At 46.7% G+C, this 22950-nt stretch overlaps 1 protein-coding gene across 12 annotated transcripts in view; it reads right to left on the reverse strand.

Moving 5' to 3' along the window:
- slc4a4a (solute carrier family 4 member 4a) overlaps positions 1–22950 on the reverse strand; it is an 81520-nt gene that overhangs the window by 41741 nt on the left and 16829 nt on the right. For 2 of the 12 annotated variants that reach the window (XR_009526220.1, XM_060053890.1), the window contains exons 1-18: positions 21358–21954; positions 19425–19585; positions 17326–17505; positions 15795–15890; positions 14611–14687; positions 11183–11340; positions 10499–10586; positions 9732–9886; positions 8229–8339; positions 7639–7813; positions 7389–7522; positions 6722–6996; positions 4746–4816; positions 4191–4376; positions 3650–3763; positions 3001–3162; positions 1718–1896; positions 335–407 (exon numbers count right to left, since the gene is read on the reverse strand). Coding sequence is in view for 11 of the 12 variants with exons in the window: in XM_060053890.1 (XP_059909873.1) it covers positions 335–407; positions 1718–1896; positions 3001–3162; positions 3650–3763; positions 4191–4376; positions 4746–4816; positions 6722–6996; positions 7389–7522; positions 7639–7813; positions 8229–8339; positions 9732–9886; positions 10499–10586; positions 11183–11340; positions 14611–14687; positions 15795–15890; positions 17326–17505; positions 19425–19585; positions 21358–21821 (2859 nt within the window). In the remaining variant the exon portion in view is untranslated. Of the gene's footprint in view, positions 1–334; positions 408–1717; positions 1897–3000; positions 3163–3649; positions 3764–4190; positions 4377–4745; positions 4817–6721; positions 6997–7388; positions 7523–7638; positions 7814–8228; positions 8340–9731; positions 9887–10498; positions 10587–11182; positions 11341–14610; positions 14688–15794; positions 15891–17325; positions 17506–19424; positions 19586–21357; positions 21956–22950 lie in introns of those variants that run through there. The other 10 variants (XM_060053889.1, XM_060053898.1, XM_060053895.1 and 7 more) reach the window with 7 other exon arrangements.

Below are 22950 nucleotides of genomic sequence, written 5' to 3' on the forward strand. Positions count from 1 at the left end.
ATCGGTTTGGCTCGTTTTCCACTGCGCTGGTGGACTATACTGTGCCAACTACAGACGTGTGCTAACTGCTATACGAGACACAGCTCACATTTTTGAGACCCATGCACACACACACACACACAGTGCCGCCAACAGAAAGATACATTGCTCCCTTTTTTCCGAGCCGTTCACTGTGTGGTTAACCAGGTGGGACGGTGAACTCCACAGGCGAGTGAAAAGGAGCGGGGACAGAGAGGATGATAGACAAGATGATCTGAACCGGAAGGTCGGGGAAGCAACACAAATATGTTTGGATTTTCTTTTACGATTGGTAAACATTTTTATGGCGTTTCACCTTGAGAATAGGAGACATGAAGACCGACAGGCCGGTGAGGAGGAAGACACACAGGCCTGTGACTCTCTGCTCTCTGCAAAGCAAACACAGCAGAAAAAAAAACGTTACAGAAGATATGACATGTGACATTGTGTTCCATAATATATATATATATATATATATCCTAGGAATCCAGACTCAGCACCCAAGTAAAGTAAGTATGAGATAATTAAAGGTGAATATAATGCACACGTTTGAATATTTTTTGGTTTTCGATTCATTCATTTCCAGATGATAGAAGGCCAGAACAGAGACATCCACTGGGCATGTGCGGAGTTCACACTCCTGTCAACATCTGAACGTCAACAGACCGGAACCATCTGGGCTCGCAGGAGGACGTTGGTTCAGCTCACAGCTGCATTACGAGGTGCTCCACAACTCTCCTCCATCGTACGACATTTCATTTTTTAAAGCTTGCGCTTGTTTTTCTTATATCTAATTTATTTCTTATATCATTGAGACTAAGACTGGTGAAGACAGAACAACATGATGGTTGATTGTTTTCCCATTATAGCAAACATAAATGTAGCCATTTGTGCACAAAGCAATACGAATGATGTGAATAAACAGGTATCTACCCTGGGTAACAACACCCAGAGAGACTTCACTCCACACAGTCAACAAGCCGACAGCCTTGTTCCAGGCGACCCCGTCCTGCTGGGCAATCGTCTCATACACAAGAGTAGCCTGCTTCATACGCATGAAGGGATAAAAGCGCGGTCTGCAACCTCAACTCAGATTCCCTAAAGGAATTCCGGGACGGTTCAATCATATCATTGTTCCGAATATAGGACCAACGCAGAACATCCATTCCAGGACAATGAGTCCAATGGTCCAACTCTGTTTCCGAGACTTTTCAGCAGAATCTGACCATCGTCGTCAGTGGTCCAAGGGTTCAAGTGGAGGACCATGATTTCATCACAACACTAGGGCTGTGCGATTAATCGCATCGTGATCGCGATTTTGATTTTTGCCTCAAACGATCTCCAAACAAATTTAATCGAGTTTAAACTATTTATTTTATTCATTCAATATTTTTAATGACATATTTGTATATTATTTTCTATTTGAATATTTTCTATTTGAATATTTTGCATATTTTCAAGGCAAAATTTCTAAGTTCTCACCGATTTTTTGGAGAGAACCGCCGAATAAATGCATCATGTTTTCAAACTCAAAAATAATTGTTTGAATAATCGGGATTTCAATATTGACCAAAATAATCGTAATTATGATTTATTTTCATAATAGAGCAGCTCTAGTGTGACGGTTCCCCTTTAACAAACAACCGTACACAGCTTCTCCTCCATGAATGAAACCATAGGAGCTCGGTGTGGGACCCACCTCACACCCAGGAACTTGGGCTGCTCCCCGGGCGCCGACGTCTCCGTCTCCATCTTCAGACTGTCGATGTGGGCGATGGAGATCACGGTGGCCGCCACGTACCACGGCAGTCCCATGAAGGAGCACACGATCATCAGGACGGCCACCCAGAACAGGTCCAGGTGATAGCCAGCACCTTTCTGCCAGAACCAGGACAACATGGGACACGCGAGTGTTGACAAACAGGGCTCACCGAAATGTAAATGATGAAGATGGCCGCGTTTGATGTCATGTTTGACCAAGGTCATAATGTGTGACTGAGAATGATGATGATAATCATAATGAATGGCGTACTGGGGCATATTTGTGCGCAGTAGCCTATAAAAATGGACTTTGTGTGTGTGTGTGTGTGTGTGTGTGTGTGTGTGTGTCTGTGTGTGTGTGTACGTGCGCACGTGCATGTGCGTGTGTTGTAGTAAAAAAGACCCGAAGATTGATGGTGAACGAGACTTTTTTCCAACAACAAAATAACCCATAAAACAAACAGTGAGAATCTTTACAGTACAGTATGCTCAAAGTGATCCTCGTTTTTTTCGGCCTTGCCTGAACAACAGCGGGAATAATCAGAGCACATTGAGGGCCGTTCTGGCCGTGTTCTCTGATCGGCTGATTGATGCGATCCCACTCTCCCCATCTGTGCTCGGCGAACAGCAGCGGCTAGTCGTAGCGGCCGCCAGAGATTAGCCTCCCGCCTTCAGACCCCCCGCCCACACCCTCCCTGAAGCCCCCTCCCCCGCCCACATAACAACACAACTGGCATTAGCAGCACAGCGCTGACATTTCACTCTCACTGTGTGGCATTTACCTGCCTATTAACCAGCCACCCGGGCTGTCACCTGTCTAAGAACAAAGATTCAATTTGAAATAGGGTTTTCTTTAAAGGCGCTATGCGTAACATTCAAGAGTTGTATGGAGAGAGAGAAAGTCGAAACAACCAAAAAAAAACATCCCCCTCCCTTTGCTCTATCCCTCCCGGGCGCTTGTTTTCACAAACCTGTGGTTGACAGCTCGATGGATTCCACGAACCAATCAGGGAAGAGATTTCCTGATTGGTCAGAACTGACCGCAAAAGCAGGCTTACATCTAAACTGGCTCATTCAGTGGCAGGAGCAGTCAACTCCCAAACAGATATTCTCACAGCGCATTTCCCTCACTAATGGCCGACGGAATACACTCAAATAACAGCGCTTGAATCGTACCCAGAGCCCCATTAAGTTTGGGTTGCGTCAATAGAAAAGGCTCACCTTAAGCTTGTGCTCCTTCCGGTTGACGATGACAGCGGTGATCTGCTGGTCCATGAAGAGCAGGATGGTGACCAGGAGGGCGGGCAGGGCTGACGCCAGGTACACCCACCAGGGGTTCCCTCCGAAGGGGGGCACGAACCACGCCCTTTTGGGACTCGTGGGCTGGGGGGGGGGGGGGGGGGGGACATTCAGTACATTCAGCACACACGCAACTCCAGAGGGATGTTCACGTGTTTCAAAGGGAGAGCAAACCGGGAAAGGTATTGACCAAAGACTGTTCCATATTTTCGGTGGTAGGGCTTCCCACACAGATGACCTCGGTAGCTCAGGATTTGTTCCTCTAGTCACACACAATATGTTCTCTCACAGAGGCGACCGGCGAAGTGAGCAGGAAGGGGAGCCCTTGTGATACCGCCAACTCCATCAATTTAACTGAATCAATTTGCTTAATTTCCCTGAAGAAGCCCACTCCATTACTGTTGGAGAGTTTCCATTGGGAATACACTCTTCCATCCTGATAATACACTGACCGTTTCTGCCAGGATCTATATTTTTTTATTTATATAAAAAAATCCAAATCCAAATCTAAATCTTTCGTATTTCAATGCAATTGGTTACATCAGAAGCGTAAAATGAGCCTCAACTTTACCTTGAACTCGCTTGGCACAATGAGTTTGGGGGTGTCCACACCCACCAGCATATCAACCCCGACGAAGATGAGAATGGCCAAGATGATCGCAAAGTCACTGATCAGCTTCCTCATCTAGGGGACAGCAAATACAGCACAAACACTTAGCTCCTCTGTAGATGATATGATCGTTCTGTTGAGCAGAACACCGGCTGATTCAAGTTCATGTCAAGTCAATTGTATTCGTACAGCCCTCGATCACAGTTACAGTCTCAAAGTGCTTCCCCGGTCCCATTAATATGACATCCAAACTATAAAGGGCAAGGAAAAACACTTGAGAAGAGGGTCCCTTCCTTCCAGGTATGGTAAGGAGGCCAATAGGTGCCATTATGGAAAGATATAGCATAAACAAGTTTGTTAATGCTAAAAGGACAAAAGGCTCGATGTCCAAGCAGTGGCCGAAGGGTTTCGGTGATCTCCCCTTCTGTTGTGCTACTGTTTCTCCGGAGGTTTGAGCTCCATCTCGTCCCGCTGAGCAACCTGCGCCGTGTGCGTGACTTACAGTGGTGGGGAAGAAGGGGCTGGTCTTGAACTTCTTCAGACACATGGAGGTGGAGTAGGTGCCGAAGAACAGGATGAAGGACATGAGGGTGATGTCGGGCACGAAGCCGCAGGCCTTGCCCACCAGCTCCCCGCCGTACTTCAGGCAGTCCTTCTCGCTGAGGGACGACCACGTGGCGTTCATGGGCTGCAAGCACAACACACAGGTTCAGCCGTTCAACTCACTCACGCTCTGTGCCCGAATGGATTGGCCCCTGTAAGCACTGTAACTTTGTTTGCGGCTGTTTTTTACGACATTGATTGCATGCTTTGGATAAACTTTGGTCTGATAAGCATACAGTTAAGGGTAAAATGTAATATATGATAATATATATATTATCTATTTAGTATTTTTTTTTTTGTAATACATGAGTGTGTAGGTGTGTGTGGGGGGGGGGGTGGTGGTACATCTAGCTCAAGGATGCCTCTAGCTCAAGGCACCAGAATAGCCTGTCCCCCTATTCTTACTAAAATAGAGTTGTGTGGAGCATAGTGGGCACCGGGGAGCGAGACTTACCAGCTCAGTATTGTTCCATAACCAGACTGAAGAGCCATCGAGCGACTCTGGGATCTCAAACGAACTATTCTCTGCGTGAACACAAGGAAAAAAACAACGGTTTGAACACGAGGTTCACCGTGGACATTGCACCAGCAACCACAGCAGAAGCATAGTACATGAGACCGGCGTACTGATGTAAGATGTACGGCTACTCCGAACAGATGTGATGATAAAGACAATGAGGAAGATGAGGATTACGACAATGATATGGATGAGGGTGAGGAGGAAGATGAGGGTTATGAGGATGATGAGGATGTGAAGAATGAGGATGAGGCGGATGATTAGAAGAAGGATGGAGAGGATGATGATGCTGAGGATGATGTAGATCAAGCACTGATCCAGTACCCCCTTAACAATACTTCAGCTCAGAGGAATATGATATAATATGACGTGATCGGCAAAATCAAAGGGGTACACAAGATGTGTTTTTATGTGTCAGGGGTTTTTCCATCAGCCATGCCTCGCTGTGAGAGGCAATTGATGACTTCAACATAATGAATGTTTAAAGAGCACCAGCAGCTCGTTGCTGGGAGGCCCCTGAGAGCCTGCTCATCACCGTTCAACATCTGGTATCTCTTCTTCTATCTCTTGGGAACATCCACACAGAGCGTGCAATGTGATGCGTGCATGTGCGTATGGGGCTTTTTTTCGTGTTCAATACATGGTGTATATGTAAGAAATTATTCATGCGTTTTCAGGTGCAAAAAATGTCCTCTTGCGTGTGTGAGGGTGAGTGTGTAAGTGTTTGTTCGTGCATGAATGGGAGAGGTGTGTGTGTGTGTGTGTGCATGTGTGTGTGTGTGTGTGTGTGTGTGTGTGTGTGTGTGTGTGTGTGTGTGTGTGTGTGTGTGTGTGTGTGTGCGTGTTGGTTGGTGCGTCTGTGTGTATTGTGTGTGTTTATGTGTATCATGTGTGTGTGTGTGTGTGTGTGTGTGTGTGTGTGTGTGTGAGTGTGAGTTAGTGTGTATGTGCACCTGTGTTTATCTGTTTTGCTCTGAGCAGTTCCAGGGGATAATGATGGGACAAGCTAGTGTGTGGCAATATGACGGAGAGGAAGAAATGGATAGACTGTGGAGAGAGAGAGAGAGAGAGAGAGAGAGAGAGAGAGAGAGAGAGAGAGAGAGAGAGAGAGAGAGATTGTTGGTTTGTCGCATGTGTGTGCATGCGTGTCTGCGTTTGTGTGTGTGTGCCTGAATGTATATGGTGTATGTGTGCACGTGTGTGAACGTGTGTGTGTGTGTGTGTGGGTGCACGTGTGAAAGTGAAAGTACGTGTGTGTGATATTTTCAAAGCAGCAGGGGATTAGCAATGCTTCTTGGATGCCCTTCCTCCTCCTCCTCCTCCTCCTCCTCCCCCTCCCCATCAAGAAGGTAAACAGAGAGGCATGCTGCGCCTCTTCGTCTCCTCCAACAACAGCCACCACCGCCACGACCCTGGGCTAACACAAGCACTGGCAAAGTAACCTTGAGGGCTCAATCCTCCTGCACACGTCTTCCTCTCCTTAGCTCAGACTCCCTTCCTGTGCACCAGGACTCAAGGTGAGTGTTCTTCCCGACTCTACAAGAGTCCTTAAAAGAGTCTTACGAAGTTACAAAGGATTTACGGCATATGATCTCCCCTTCACAATATGAAATTGTCCATTGATTATATTCACTCAGATAACCTTCAATCATCAGTGAACAAATTCAAATCAAAGTACTTCTCCTCTGTCAACTTAAATAAAAAACTAAATGCATCTCCAGCTACGGATCCCAATGAGGTGCTACTTCTGGTTGCATATGCACTATTCTAATCGGCAAGTCACGCCAGTGCCACCTTACGATTACAATGGAAAAAACTGCAGCGCATCTTTTTCCCTGATGCAATAAACGACCCCCACCCCAGAACAGCCGTTCAGAGGATTAGCAAGGTCATCCAGGAAGCCAGCGTCTTACCGAGGATGGCCGGGGCCATACAGAGGCAGTCGTACTGCGTGACGTAATCGGCTCTAAACTCAGAGTTGATGGGGTAGTGGTGGGCGAGCTTCAGCATCTTCTTGAAGGCGTCGTAGATGAAGATGAAGCTGATGAGGCAGGAGAAGCCCTCCTCGGTGAAGCGGGTGAAGTACTGCACCAGGAAGCTGGCATCGGTGGCCACCAGCACCAGGCAGAAGAACGCTGACCAAAGGCCGATCCACAGCCGGAACTCGAGGTAGTCGAAGGCGTTGTCCCTTTAAGAGGAAAAAACAGTTTGAATAATGACGTCAAATAAAATCCCATCCGGTCATGGTCAAATTCTTCATTCAAGAAGTTGAATGGAGTTCTCTGTCTGGTGCCCAATAGTACGGTTACACAAACACAAACACACACAGTTCAAGTTTATTAAAAGACAAAGATAAGACGATTTGGAAGTGTGAAGTGCTGTCGGTTGTCAAATGATCACGCGCTAACTAAAACAGGACTTCACGGCCCACGTCGTCACGAGGATATATATAACGACTATTGCAGTGTTACATTTGTGCTATGCGTCAGTTATTCCGTGCATTCATTTGAAATGTGTCTCGTTGGCACAAAAAACCCGGCCTACGAGTTTCCAGAGAGGGGAAAGAAGCGGGGGACATACTTGCTGAAGTTGAAAAGCAGCCGTTCAAACACCAGCACCGGGCCCGTGCTGCTGAGAATAGTGAGCGGCTGTCCCCCAAGCAGACAGAACAGGCCCCCGGCGATCGCTGTGCCCAGGAAGCTCTCCAAAACGCCCTGGTTAGAGAGAGATACATGATCTTTATTTTTAGACAGTTGAGTCGGCTAACGATTAGCACGCATGCTCTAATAGTCCCACAGACCGTTCGTGGTTCAAACGCGTGACCTCTGACCTGCATGTTATCCGTGGCGTCCCCAAGCAGACCACCGAAGGTGATGGCGTTTGTTACAGTGCCCAAGTAAATAAACAGAATGGCCGACAGGGCCTGAATGTGGAATGCGTCCGTGAAGTCACTGACGAAGAACGGCATTTTCCTCTTGATGTCCAATATGAGACCGCCACAAAACCTAAACGGTAAGGAAAAGGGGGGATTAGTATGATACACTACGTTGTAAAACGTTGAATTGATAAAAGAAATTGAATGATATGATAATCGTCACAATAATACAGGAACATATAAACACATCCCAGCTCAGACCTGGTCAAATGAGGGATGACTCTCTAGTCTAGTGTCATCAGTTCGAAATCAAACAGTGACCCATCCAAGGTATTAGCTTACCATAATATATATGTTCCCCACATAATATAAGTGGGGAACCTTGATATTATTATGAAGAATTTAGCAGTTGGAAAGATTAAGTTAAAGGTCAGTCCATCCAGCACAGCTGCTGACATTAAGAAGCGAGGCAGATCTTTTTTTTTTTATTGTGTGTGTATTTTCAGTCCATCGTGCAGAGAAGTTTAGAGCCGATGAATGCATACTTTCCGGTCTTCTTCAGTTCATCCCCTATTTCGTGACCTCCTCCTCCGCCCCCGTCGTGAGGCATGTCCCCGTTCATCTGGGAGTTGTCCCCTCCGGAGAACATATTCTTTCTGTCAGAAGCACAAAACAAATAAACACGTTCAACGAAAAAAAACTCCATGTTCAGTCAGACCAGCAACGGATCATCCGTGAGAGTTTACTGTGTCAAAATCAATATGATTTGATGTAGTTCACTTTTGTTAACCATAACCACGGTGTAATTCCGGCGCAAATTGAACCCAGGATCTTTGTTTAGGCATTAAAACCCATCAAATAAGCCTTCCAGATACATTTTTCATTGAAAATCGAGTATTATAGTTTGCCGGGCGCAATGTTTGGCGTCCATGTGGTTGACTTGGGGCATAGTGTTTCGCTTCTAAATCCGCATTTTTGAACCACTAAATAGCACCAAACCCCTGCAGTAGCATGACTAGGGTCCCTACACATAAAACGAAGCACAAACAACTTAGTTTGCAAACCCGGAGTTTATTTAAAAAGACAGTTTAACAAGCATTACCGGTAGGTCCGTGTTTACAGGAAGTCCACACAAGTCGATTGCCGAATGCGCCGGAGTTCAGTTCAAGGTTTGGAATTTATAATTTATATAATATATATTTATAAATAATATATAGGAAGTGTTGACACGTAAATTAAAGGAATTGCATATGTAAGTTACAGTTACAAAATAATTGTTCGCTACAATCAAGCATGGCAAGTTGTTGACGGAAGACGTCTTCCGTCAACAACGTGCCATGCTTGATTGTTTGGATTTAGAAGCGAAACACTATGCCCCAAGTCAGCAACATGGACGCCAAACATTGCGCCCGGCAAACTATAATACTCGATTTTCAATGAAAAAGGTACCTGGAAGGCTTATTTGATGGGTTTTAATGCCAAAACAAAGATCCTGGGTTCAATTTGCGCCGGAATTACACTTTAACACTTGGATGTGTGATTCAATGTAGATTCTACCCCAGATTCACAGATTTCTTTGTCACGTAGAATCGAACATAGAACCACAGTCCTTTATCCTACCAGAATACCTCAAACATAACGGTGATGCACAGCTGTATCCACGAGCATGTTATGTTCAACACTAGGTTCCCAGAGGTCGTATGGAAGGTTAAAAGCAAGAGCTGGTCCTAGCCAGCTACTACTAGCATGGTGTTCGTCAGGGAACCCTGAACAAGCTTTCATCAAGGAGTCCAAGTCAAATACACCCTACCCTGAATTTCCTCCACAATAACATACCCTGCAACATTTTCAACCCATTCTTTTTCACGAAAGTTCACATTGGTTTTACTTGTAGCAATAACACTAACACATAAAAATGACGGTTGATAGGGGTAGCTAAAACAGGAGCAGCCCCTATTGTGTGTTGACCCCATAATGTCGTCCGTGCACAACCACTGTAGCGCTCGTCTCACTCAGAGCGATGTATTGTATGTAGTGTAGCTGGAGACCTTTTGCCAGAGGACGGGATGGACTTTGGAGGCTCTATCCTGATGGCGGGGTCCCACTCCCCTGGGGGCAGAACGATCACCTCGTCCAGGAACTCATCGATGCCGGCCAACAGGTCCCCTCTGTCTTTGGCCTTGTAGGCGATGTCGTGAAACACCTTATCACAGAGGAACAAAACGGGGTCTTGGTATCTCATAACGAGTAACAATGTCACGCTACAAATAGGTTCCAACTCAGGTTAGGCTCTGCAGTGTGTAAGAGAATGGGGCTAAGGGACAAGTCAGGAATAAACCAGGACGGGTTTGTCCCCGTTTCTGGAAAGTAGTGTAAGACTAGGGGGGGGGGGACGCAGGCCGAGGCGAAGCCAAGGTTGCTTAACACAGCCGAAGTACATTATTTTCATTAACTGGGCTACCCCAAAGCGCTAATACCCCAGTTACCAACTATGATAAGATACTAGCTGCTTTCATCTAAAACGCTGATGCCTTTGATCAGCTGTAATTGAAATACCCTTCTGTGGTGCTTTAGGTAGAAGGCTTTTGCGTTGTCAAGGAAACATCCGGTTGATCGCTGTGTTGGACTGTTGTTTTTAATGTTTGATTTTTTGCACATTGATTTGGAACTGTTAAAAGGCAGAGGTGTCCAGTAATCAAAAAAATTCTGCGCACTTTTGGAGCGTTATTGAGCAATAAGGATAAAAAATAAGGATAAACAAAGGGTTTGAATGTTTTCCTAATAGAACACATGAATGAATGGTCAGTTATCTCACCTCGTCCGACATGAGAGTAGCGATGGCTCTTCCAATCTCATGATATGCCTTTGCTTTGCCTTTGGGGCCAAGGAGAATGAATAGGAATCTGGAATGAGACGATAAATTATTAAAAGACAATCAAAAGTTTGGACATCTTTAGGTTGGTGGAGTAGCAATTTCCAGAACAATGGTTTCCAGTGTGTTTGTCTTTCCTGGTCCAAGGGTCGCTCATCTGAGCGTATGAATGCTTTTGGTGTTGGGTTTCTTTCATACTTTATCTTATCCTGTCAGAAAGTGTGTGTGTTCAATAGTCTAAGCTGAAGTATACACATACATGAAACATACATGTAAATGCAACATGAACTAATGTATAACATAAAGGAACTGAAAATACTGCTCAATAGCTAGCTACCATCGGAAAGAGGCTCACCGATTAAGAGCACACTAAGATTCTGCCTACGTTAGTGTGCATAATTGAGTCATTTTGAACCGTTGCAGTATAGGGGGGGTGGGGGGGGACATTAATTTATTGGTTTATTGACGGATCCCCATCAGCTAAGCGATGTAGTCAGCTACTCTTCCTGGGGTCCACACATAATATAAAAACATCAACAACATAACAGAAATCGAGACCTTTTAGACTCTAGTATTAACTCCCCACACTTTACCACACATTTTGTGTTTCCCAAGGACCTCCAGTACCTTGTGGGAACGGGCACCTCCGTCAGGGCCCCCAGCATCACAGCTTGCTGCAGGCGGACAAACGCCACAAAGGGGGCGTCTAGGAAGTCCACCTCGCCCACCAGCACGTTGGAGGCCTCGGCGTCTCTGGGCAACTTCTTCATGAACTTGTTCCTCAGCTGCAGGTGGAGCACAAAGAGGGTTAGGGGGGGCGAGAGCAAGGCAAAAGGTCAGGTTCCCACCACCACCACCAGCGGTGGCGGACCACCCGTCATCCTTCTTCATTAAGAGGGCTGTGTATCAAAGCAGACAAGTGGTGACCCTAAGACGACCTCCTGACCCACAACCTGCAGACCTGAGCTTAACAGCCCATCGCTTCACTTTATGTTTTCTATTCATTCATTTTTTTCCGAATGTATATTCGTTTTATAAAAACGTAACTCAATTCTCTAAAAGCCCCTTGTTTGTTGGTTTGTTCGTCGTTGCTTCGTTTCGTTTGGCACAATCGTCAAGAGTTCTCCATGTTTAAATTAACTGCACACAAAGTTGTCTGCGGTGATCGTGCACGGCACGGACACGTGTGTGAATCTCGACTCTGTTCCACGCGCAGGCGGAGGCATGGCGAGGTGCTCTGAATGTCACGGAGATGGACAGGGTGGCGGCGGGCGGAGGTGGGGAAACTGTGGAGCTCTGCATGTTGTGTGTGTGCCGCGTCGGCAGATTAAGGAACCTCTTAGACATGCCTTTCATCCCTCTTATGTCTACGTCCACTTCCTGGGCGGTGAAGGGTCACAGAAGGGTCAACTACTTTTTCCGAAAAAATCTGGTGCATTTATATACGCACATGTATGCATTCAGTAAACTACGGTTGCATAAAGACAAAATGATATGAATGTTTCAACTATAACTCCTAATTTCGTAGCTATACATGTTATAAATGTTCTAAATATCATAACAATAGGTATCCACAGATACACTTTGAATACCGAATAAATGTTAAAGTTAAAATGCCGCCGTGTGCTCGCTTGGTTTCATCAAGCGTCGGACAAGGTAATTTCATGATTAGTCCTTGATCTCTGGTCGGCTTTACACACTCTCTTATTAGATTAACCAGTTACAGGGCGGTCAATGGCCCTTTCAGGAGAGTCTTTCACCATGGCCTGGGATCCACTCGACGACACTTTGATCAGGTAGCCTTTCCGCTGACAATAAATATGGTGCAGAGTCGAATCATTGATCCAACCGCGATAAAAACTAAGATAAGAAACCAATCATAAACACCAGATAAGCATGTCACTTCAAAGTGTGACATGTTAGCCGGAAGCCCATATTGTCGATAATAGTTCAAATGTGTTCCAAGTGGCTAACGTATGTTATCGCTAAAAGAAATTATTCATCAGTGGAGAGTTTCACCGGGAACAAAGGTAATTCCGAAAGCAAATACAACCACTAAATCACATTGAGCCTACTGCCTAGGACCATAGCCGGTCTCCTGGGTGTTCGACTCCCAGCTGGAAGCTTCTGGGTTTGTATCCCACAATGTTCACAGTGTTGGCATTCAGGGGACAGATACCCAACCACTACCTGCTCCTCCACGATATGAAGCTGAATTCACTGCAAGTCACAAGCTTCTGCATAAGTGTCTGCTAATTGACAAAACTGTAACAAATAATAAGTAACGAATAATACAGTGAAAAGGGAGATCATCGGAAGTACATTAGTAAGGAATATGAAGAAAGCCAAAATGATATTATCCATGTGAGATAGTGTGGGTGTAGAATAACAGCATCGCCTCGCCTGCAGAGTGAAATCGGTGATAGACCTTCAGGTCATGTGACTGAATGGCTGTGTAGTCAGCACTGCAACACCCTCCGAAGGAAAGGTAAAAATAATCACTGTGGAAGAAAACGGTGACTGCATGCTGCTATAATCCCCAATTCAGCTGAGGCAGTATATTTAAAGCTGTTTCGGGGTCTCAGACTCATGGATCGGATATAAAAATAACTCCCATATCAGGACAAATGAATGACGTCGATTCAAATCCCATTACAACTAAATAGATGTACGGACAAAAGTAAATCTCATTGTCCCGGGCACACTGAGTATGGGGTTGGTTTGGGAAAGTATTATTAAGAAAGTCCGATGGTGGCTTTAGATAAGGTTTGAAAAAGAAGGGATTTCACCAACATACCCATAAGGACAGTATGTAGGTATATGCATTCTTCAGCCATTTTCCGCAGCCTTTGAAGGTGCCTTTATAGAAATTGAAATTTTCCACAAAAAAAAATTCTAGGAAGGTCTGATCAAATCACAATTGCAAAAATCGCCTGATCACAATCGAAAAATGATTCTGTCTGAGAAACATTTTGTCCTGGCAGTGCAGAGAGCGACGCCCATGGTCAATGTGACCTGTGTGTGGGTCTAGTGGACTCTGTGCGGGAGATTCTGCATGGTGGCAGCCTCCCTTTCGGAAGACTTATGAGGACCATCTGGCCCCCGAGACATCCCCAAATCACAGAGTCCCCAGGGGGACGTTTGGTCTCCAATCTCTGCCTACTCATGGTCGCCGTCAGCAGCAGGAGCACAGAGCTTACTGGGTCCATCTCAACCCCCCCCCGCTCCCATCCTGCAGGGATGTGGCCTTGGACATGACCCGACCATGGCTCTGATTAAACAGCTACTGGGCTGCCACGTTAACGACGCGGCTGTAATGCAGTGGGAATAATCAGACTTCCCGGGAAAGTGTTCCCCAGAGGACGTGAGTGGGAGTACTGCACGTGCTGCAGCAGTGTCAACATTGTAAAACATGTTAGAAACACAGACGCACTTGTGCGCACCTGTGGCTGGTCCCGGGCGTGCGTTCTTGCGTGTTTGTGTGTGTGTGCATGTGCGCTTGTGGCTGTGTTTGGTTGTGTGTGTTTGGTTGGATGCGTGTGTGGGTTGGTCCTGTGTTTGTGTGTGTGTGCATGTACGGCATGTGCATGCATGGTCTCGCGTGTGGTTGTGGTTTCACAGTCCCAGAGGTGTTTGGGTTCAGCTGGCACAGAGATAAAGGACAACGCGAGGGTTCCAGAGGTGAACTTTAGGCACACTTTATCGCCGCGGCAACTCCGCCACCAATAGCTTGCTGCTGATTGGGTTGTGTCACTCATCACCACCCGAGACATTTGGACCTTGTGGATAATGTATTACAGACTGGTTGGTGACGTCGTTTCAGAGCCCGGGCGTTACTTTGCCCTATAGTTCTCTAGCACTTCTCCTCTTAAAGATTTTCCAATGCACCGTAACCGGTCAGATCCGCCTTGAGACTTGTTCTTTACGGTTCCTCTGAACTTCAGACACTTCATGACGGTGAGGGGGAGGGAGGGAGGGAGGGATGGAGTGAGGGAGGGAGGGAGGGAGGGAGGGAAGAGAAGGGAAAGGGTCATGGGTCGTTTTTGTTCACTCACCTGATCTTTCTCGGGCTTGTCTGAGATATCGTTCATGCTGTTGGACGTCAGGTTGCGGTGTGTGGGGGTGGGACTGCCTGTGAACAGAGACAGGAGGTTAGGCTGGGGGGCCCCGGTAACTCGCCGGAGATGCGGGCGGGCATGATGGAAGAAACCCCCACCCATCAACCAAGGAGAAAGAGAAAGTAGCTCCCCGCGCGGGTTATATTGCCCCACGCGGATAACCAAAGAAGCGAGTGCAAGAACACAAAGGTGCCAAAACAGCTGGATATTAAACCAAAGGCTCAGCACCCTATAAACATATATGGGCTGCTATGCTAGAACCCTTTTATATATGTAGCATATATTTGTAGGCTCCAACGTTTAACTAGAATCCTACTTGAAGTGGACTATAGACTGGACTACGGTTTCTGCTAACCCTGCCGATTCAACCAAAGGTAAACTACGGCATTGTAGGCTTTTGGGGTCTAATATCATTCTGGTTTGAAAGATATCGGAACCCAAGACTGCTGAAACCTTAAGTCAGTTACTTAGAAATAACTAGGCTATTCAGACATATGTTTATATATATCTGAAGCCAATGATACTTTAAAATGGTTTGTTCCCATCAGCCAGCTCTCCTCCTCACCTATCGCACAGCCCCAAGCCCGTCCCCTACGCCCACCCAAACTAAGGAAAGGAGAAATGTTGGTAATGATATAGTTGTCAGAATGATGCAGCCAAAAAAAATATAGGAAATGCCTACAAATCAACCATTCTCGCCAGGTTTAACGGTTATGGCAAAAATCTGAATCGTCAACTTTTATTGGCACAATTATGACTATGTTTATTAATATTATTCTTATTATATGCTTATTCTTATTATGTTGAACTTTCAATGCCAATCAAGGGAATGCTGTCAGAAATAGCTTTGGCTATATACAACACATCAAACCCTTCTTCTGCAACTCTAAATGTTAATCAAATCTAGGCATTAGGGGACATACCAACTACGACAGTATCTAGGTCTATTTTTTGGGACACTACAACTACACCATCTAGTAAAAGGCCACTATTATAAGACTCTGCCGGACGGCGGGGTGGTCTATTTAAGTCTTTTGGATGAATGACAGGGATGGTAAGGCCACACTGGGGTGCTGGGGACCTTTGAGGCCCGCTATTCGCTACAGATCTGATCAACTTACTAAGGTAATCCATGCTGGGACTCCTGGGGAGCTGTAAGTCTTCCATAGAGATGCGACCCGATAGGCAAGTCACCGAGTTCCCCAGAGGACTACGGGCTTTTAGCGGCGGCAGTGGATCGAGAGGGTATTAAAGCCAAAGGGGAAAAAAAAGCCCAGGAAAATGCCAAAAGAAAGGAAGAGAAGAGGCAGGTTAGGAGGAAGGAAGAAAACACTGAAATAATTATAATAGTTAGGACAGGAGGAAGAAACGGGAAAAGTGTTAAGTAAGAGGAAAACAAGATTGGAATGAATGATGGAAACACTGTGATGAAATGAAACCGCCAAACATGGGTCCTTGGATGGAATCTGGCTTTGCTATAAAACTGCTTGATTTATCACATTGACATAAGTGTCAACTTTGAATTTATGAATAGTATAACACCTTCTCCTGTATCCTTGACACTGTTTAATCACTTTATTCATACAGTATCAGTGAACTGTTTTATTTGCATATTTATGACGATGTTAAAAGTACCATATCAATTATTTGGTACATTTATGATGGAGGCTTTCCCCTTTGCCAATTCCAAATAATCCTTGGTTTGCTAAGAATTAACAAGTTAGCTAGATAAAACCACTTTTCTAAGGACCCATGGTTGGTAGTGTCAGAGAATTATAAGACAAAACCATTAATAATGACTGTTAATTAATTAATTAATGTACAAACAAAATTAATTTGATGATCTAACAAATCTCTAACTGAGCATGGATGATTGCCAGTAAGTACATCAATGATTAAATGAAGAGTTATTGTTGGGACGTTGAGGCAACGCAATGACCACGTAGTAGCTTCGACGCAGTTGTGAACCTGTTTTGGTTCTGCGTCGGGTTTACGTCCAGTTTACGTTCGCGCCTCGACGCACAAGAGACGCAAGGGCGGTCCGCAAGGACGTAATGGGTCCGTACACCCCCTTGCGTTGCGTCAACGTCCAACCCAAACTCTTCCTTAAGTAAGCATATGAATGAATTAGAAGCCATTTCTATTGGACATGAGTGTTATTAAACTGATGTTCTATTTGATATGATTCTATGTTTCATGGAAAGTCTGTGAAATGTATCCCAGAGATGAGGACATTTCACAGATTTAATTTTAATAAAATTTTAACAAAATAGGGTTACAAAATTTGTTTTGAAATAGCAACATTAGGAGTTGCAATAATTTTGTAGAATTAGCAATCATTAAATAGCAGGACACATGGAAACAATATAGAAAATTTGCTTTTTTAGATGATGAACATTAGCCAGGTAAGTCTTGAATTGCGATTACTCTGCACTTCATAAATTATACCTTAAACTTCTATTTAATAATAATAATATTCAGGTTCCACGAGCGGAACAGGGAAAAGACGAGCCTAAATGAACGCAGTACTTTTTGGGGGGAAGTTAAAACGTGGACGAACGCCGTCTCAAGTAGTATTTTGAATATTAAGTCTGAAACCAAAAATAAGCAAAAAAAAAAAGAAGGACTGCACCAAACTGCCCTCTGCATTACCGTTCTCCTGGTTGGAAAACAGCCTACTTGCACTGGAGACCGTCTTGCCAATGTCGGCCAGGGAGCGCAGGTTGGACTTCTTGGTCTGGTGGCGATGTTTCCTCAGCAGCGTGTACGTCACCTTCTCCTTAAGCTCTGCCTTCAGCATGTTGTTGGCCACCTGGTTGTCCGTGATCATCTCTATGCGAGGGTTAGGGAAGGAGAGATTAAGGTGGTTTGTTTTTAAGAACAGAAAAGCTGTAACCTCAACATCGTGAACGATACTAATAAGACACATAAAGACACAAAGACACTCCTAGTTCGTTTAGGGAGAACATACAATGACCATGCATGTGATGACGCAGAACGTGTAGGAATCCGATCTTCAGACAGCTGCTTAAGGGCATTCGCAAGATGTTGTCTACAAGTGGGGGGATATTGCTTTTGTGTCAACGTTTTTCAAGGGGAATAAGTGGACGATAAAACCACGTCTTGAGAAAACACGTCATCCCAGAGACGATTAGCGATGGCTGATCTGAGTGAGGGATGGACCGCAGTGCTCGGGGGACATGAGCAAGGGAGCATCCACAAAGTTGTGGACGGTCAAATCAAAAGGCCTATTTTTAAAATCAAGGTCAGGAGCCTGAACGCTGAAAGATAGAAGCCTCGAGGAAAAGGGTTCTCTCTCTCTCTCTCTCTCTCTCTCTCTCTCTCTCTCTCTCTCTCTCTCTCTCTCTCTCTCTCTCTCTCTCTCTCTCTCTCTCTCTCTCTCTCTCTCTCTCTCTCTCTCTCTCTCTCTCTCTCTCTCTTGCTCACTGTCTGTCTTTCACTGTCTGCCCCCTCTCACTCTCTCTCTTTGTTTCTCTCGCTCTTTCTATCGCTGTCTATCTGTATCTCTCTCTCGCTCTCTCTCACTCTTCGCCGCTCCATGTCTGTCTGTCTTCCCCCCCCCCCCCACTCGTTTTCTCTTTCCCCTCCTCTACAGAACCAGTGCAGTGGATGCCCGTCTATTGAGAGTTGGCCTGGAAGCAAAGGGGGCCAACTCCCAGCGTAGCCCACTACTGTGTGAGGCACTGGGCCAATTACTTTACGTTACTGTCCTCTGATGATAGCCGCTCCTGCTCACCCTCCTGCTGTCCCACGCAGCGAGGTGAAACCCCCATGAAAGGGTTGTTAATGAAGTCCATCTACAGGGGACTGCTTGTTCCTATTTGTTGTAATGTAATGTATTCAAAGTTCTGTTCTAATATTTTGGTGTATTATTGATTATGATGGGGGTGTATAGTTGACCTTGAATTTCCACAATTACAGACTTGGAATTGCTCTGATCAAATTACCGAGTTTGTCTGTCGCTTTTTTTTGGCGCATGTAATGTAGTACATATTATCATATTTGTGTGCAGTATGATCATGATATAGGTTTAGCTTAACTCCAATTAATCCCAGACTTCTCTTTTCCTGCGGGAGTTTATTATGCAACTTCTTTGGGGGATGTAATGGAGTAAGTTTGAACATAAGTTTGAACGTGCAGAGTAAATGTTTTCAAAATGTCATAAAAAGTCATGAAAGAGGTGAGTAATCAATCAATCAATAAATGAATGTCCATCATAAATGGATTTATGGCGCTAAATCCATAAACTTTTCCACACTTAGATTACAATGTGTGATAATGGTTTACTGACAAACAGCCGACCTTCTATCCATGTTGTGGGTTGGCCCAGGCTTACAACAAAGGAAGAGGGGGTCATTGCATAGGACAGGCATCCATCCGTAAACAAGTGCCTTTCACTGAACCATAACAGACAGCGACTTGTTCTGAACGATTGCAATTCATTAAGTGATTATTCTATAGGAAGCAGTACCTGTTTCAAGGCGTTGAAAATCATCTCATCCATGACAACAGTACTGCCCAAACACAGGTGTCTTATACCCTGTGTGGGGTCACCTTATATTCATACGTGGGTTGCACTTGACAACTGACTGACACGCTACAGATCAACCCTCCAAACGGCTAGAAATGATCCACGGCTGATGTGTTACAAGCGCCACCACACCACCAGCCGTGCGCCCGTTTCTCCGGCACAGCCGTGCGTGTTCCAGGAAGAGGGAGTCTGAACTCACCGACCACCTGGGACAGTGTGGACGCCTCCATGTCCAGCATGACGGTGCCCTTCTCGATGCACGTGCGCAGCTCCATCAGGCTGTGGAGGGACAGCGTGGCCACGTGGGGCTTGCTCCAGCGCTCTCCGCCCTTCTCCACCTTCTCCTCGAACTTGATCCACCTGGACGGGGCATGATAAGGGGGACGAGGTTTGTGAGGCCACCCCCGGATGAGGCGAGGCGTGACAGCGCAGCGTCTTCAACGACAATTGACACATCTGAGTTAAGTTTTGGGGTTTTGTTATACTTTCATTTTATGTTCACATTTTGTGAACGTAATAGGTTTTTTATTTTGTTGATTGTTGCTTCTTATTTTTTTATAGCGTTTGGTTCCTGAATGTATGAGCAGTGTTGATGATAGCACGGTATCTAATTGCATATCATCATGATTGAGTATTTGTGAGAAGTTCATGGTTTTAATGTGTATGTTTTTTAAATCTAGAAAGGTCAGTGTAGGTCAGTGGCCTGACCTACAGACAAGGGGATTAACGATCATGTCTTAACCCCCGAGGTATCCATGAGACACAATCGAAATCACATTCAAACCAATGCAAACGTGTTTCCGGCCAAAGTTTGACCTCTGTGATGAGTTTTGGGTTGTGACACAAAGAAACGCAAAAATCACTGAGTAAATCCACTGTCCGGTGGTCGGACCAGAGTGTGTAAATTTGGGTGTAAACATGCCATCAATCTTGTTCCATGTAACCCTTAACAACGCCTCAGAGAGAACCAAGACCTAAATCTCCCCAGAGCTGAAGAACCACGAAGGGTGCATTCAAGTTGTCGTTCTGCAGGGAAGTGGACTTCCACTTGGCAAGGCTTAAGAGAGACGAGTCTTTTGTCTGTTTGCCAGTAGAAACTGGTCTCTTTGGTTAAAGTTACACAACATATTAATTGTAGTCTTGGGTTGACAGCGGATGAATAAAAAGATTGTCTCCTACTCGTGGTATCTGTGGGTATCTGTATGACTGTTGCAACATCATCAACACCTGAAGGAACAAGTGCAATAACTGTTCAAGTTTATGGGGTGTGTGTTTCTGACAGCAGAAGTCCCAGAACGCCTATTCTGTAAGGGGAAGCCGCTGCCTAGCAGTTCCTCTCTGACAAGATAATTAGCAGTGGCAGTTAGTCACCCAGCTAGGCCTCCACATGTAAAGATCACCTAGTGGACCGCTGTGTACTCCATCTTGCCTGTACTCTTTAGTGGACATATATAGGCGCTTTAAAACAGGGGACAGCTTTAATGAACAGTAATGAAATCTTCGACCGGTGGAATGCGGAAACGCAAGACTTGAATGACGGGCATACAATGACCGCCACAGAGCCCCTTCTGGCCGGCCACTCACTGTATGCCAGCAGGGTTTGTTTTGTTCTTTGCCCATGTTGGCTGTGAAGGCTGGGGACTCTGGCAGCCGGCCAGCAGCACTGCCCAGTGCTGGGGATGAGATCTTTCATTCATTGAGGGGCTCGTGGGCTGCCCTTGGAGCCCGTGATGACACAACATTGCACGGCCTGTGAGTGTGTGAGTGAGTGCGTGTGACTGTGTGAGTGTGTGTGTGTGTGTTGGCAATCTTTCCACACGGGAGGGGTAAGGAGGCTCTTTCTGGATTCACTTGTTTTGCCTCGCCCCCCCCCCCCCCCCCCCCCTTCGTAATTTAACTTTAGCGGGTTGATTTAAGAACTACCGTACTTTAACATTATGGCATGCTTTTATATTGACAACACCGATTGATAAAAAAAATAATGAATGAAATCCTAGACCAAACGCTGCATGCGATCCTGGGGATTGGCGACAAGCTGTAACTCACTATTCCTGATCACTTCACCTTTCCCGGTTCCATCGAACCCAGTTCCCTACGCGAGCAGTGAGCGCTTTGTGAGCGCTGAGTCCTACCTGGCCGTCTCCTTCCACTCCATCTCCTGGCCGTCCACGGAGAGCAGCTCGTCCAGCTCCGTGAAGAGCTGGGGCGGCGCGGGGCCGTCGTCCTCCTCCCCGAGGATGAAGCGGATCCGCTCGGCCGCCGGCGAGACTGGGGACAGAGGGAAGATGCTGCGCGTCAGCGGCTGGCTCTGGGTCCCGTTGGCCAGCGGCGGCGGCGGCGGCGGCGGCGGCGGCTTGCCCCCGGGGGTCCCGGCCGCCCCGGGGGTCCCGGCCGCCCCGGGTCCGTCCGCCTTGCCCTCTGGGCCGCTGGAGGCGGGAGGGGAGGGGGGCGGAGGAGGTGGAGGGATCTTCACCCCGTCACCCTGTCCCCTCTCCTCCTCCTCCTCCTCCTCCTCCTCCTCCTCCTCCTTCTTCCCGACCGCATCCTCTTCCTTCTCCTTGTCTTTCTCCGCCCGGTCGTTGTTGTTGTTTGACATCTCTGCCCCGCTCTGGCACCCCGCTTTTTCCTTTTTTTTCTCCCCCCCGACCGTCCCGACGTGGGTGATACTCCGTCCGAGAGAGAGCGCGCGCGAGAGAGAGAGAGAGCGAGAGAGAGAGGGGTGGGGGAGGAGGAGGAGGGGGGGGGGGGGGGGAGAGAGGGGGGGTGATGGGATGGGTGAGGAGTGGCTGTGGGGTGTGAGGAGGGAGGGTGGGTAGGAGTGGGGTCGGCGGGGTGAGGTCGGGTGTCGATAAGGCCTTTGGCAAAGCGAGGAGGTCCCTTCTTCTTCTGCGCTGCGCGGTGGCGGCGGCGGTATCAACCGGAGAGCAGCTGATGAGGACCCATAAAAGAGCCCTGGGCGAGAGTGAGGAGCCGATGGCCCGGGCGCTGCCTCTCCAGCAGTATGTGTACCAGGTGGGAGGGGAAGGGGAGGGGAGGGGGGAGGATAAAGGGGGTTCAGGGGGTCCCTCAGTGGCTGTGTCCCCAATGCTTGAGCCTCCAAAGCCCCCTCCTCATCCACCTCCTCCTCGTCCCCCCCGTCCGTCCCCCATTTCCTCTGCTGTTCACCCAGAGCTCTCTCCCCATTGGTTCCCCGGTCGTTGGCACGGTTCCCGGAGCCCCCCCCTCATTAACAATTAAGAATGGGTTCACAAACCGGGGCCTATTCTTTTACGTAAGAGGCTGTGCTTTCCTGCTCATTTGAATATCAAGCCGGTGCCCCTCCGACAGGGGGGGCGCTCGGAAACGCAGAGGCATCGATGGTGATTTAAACAAAGGGTCTTCAAACGAGTGGAGTCCGAGCTGCAACGTATCCTCTTAACTTGCTGGGCAGGCATTGACGCAACCAAAGCGCATTCGTACCGACTGTTGTTTGAGTTTCTGCGCAGACACACACACACACACACACACACACCCATAAACACACACACACACACATACATGCAAAGTCAAAGCCAAGTCAACACACACCCATAAACTCAAACATAAACACCCCATTTACATTATAGTATTCCTGTGAGAAAGATCCTATCTGGTATTGAGTCCAGGTGATTCAACCTCCTTATCCCCCCACTACAGCGTATAATCACAACAAACACGGTGGTCCTACAGAAACACGCTATGTAGGG

Source organism: Gadus macrocephalus, chromosome 6 (genome assembly GCF_031168955.1).
Source record: "Gadus macrocephalus chromosome 6, ASM3116895v1".
Taxonomy (NCBI): Eukaryota; Metazoa; Chordata; class Actinopteri; order Gadiformes; family Gadidae; genus Gadus; species Gadus macrocephalus.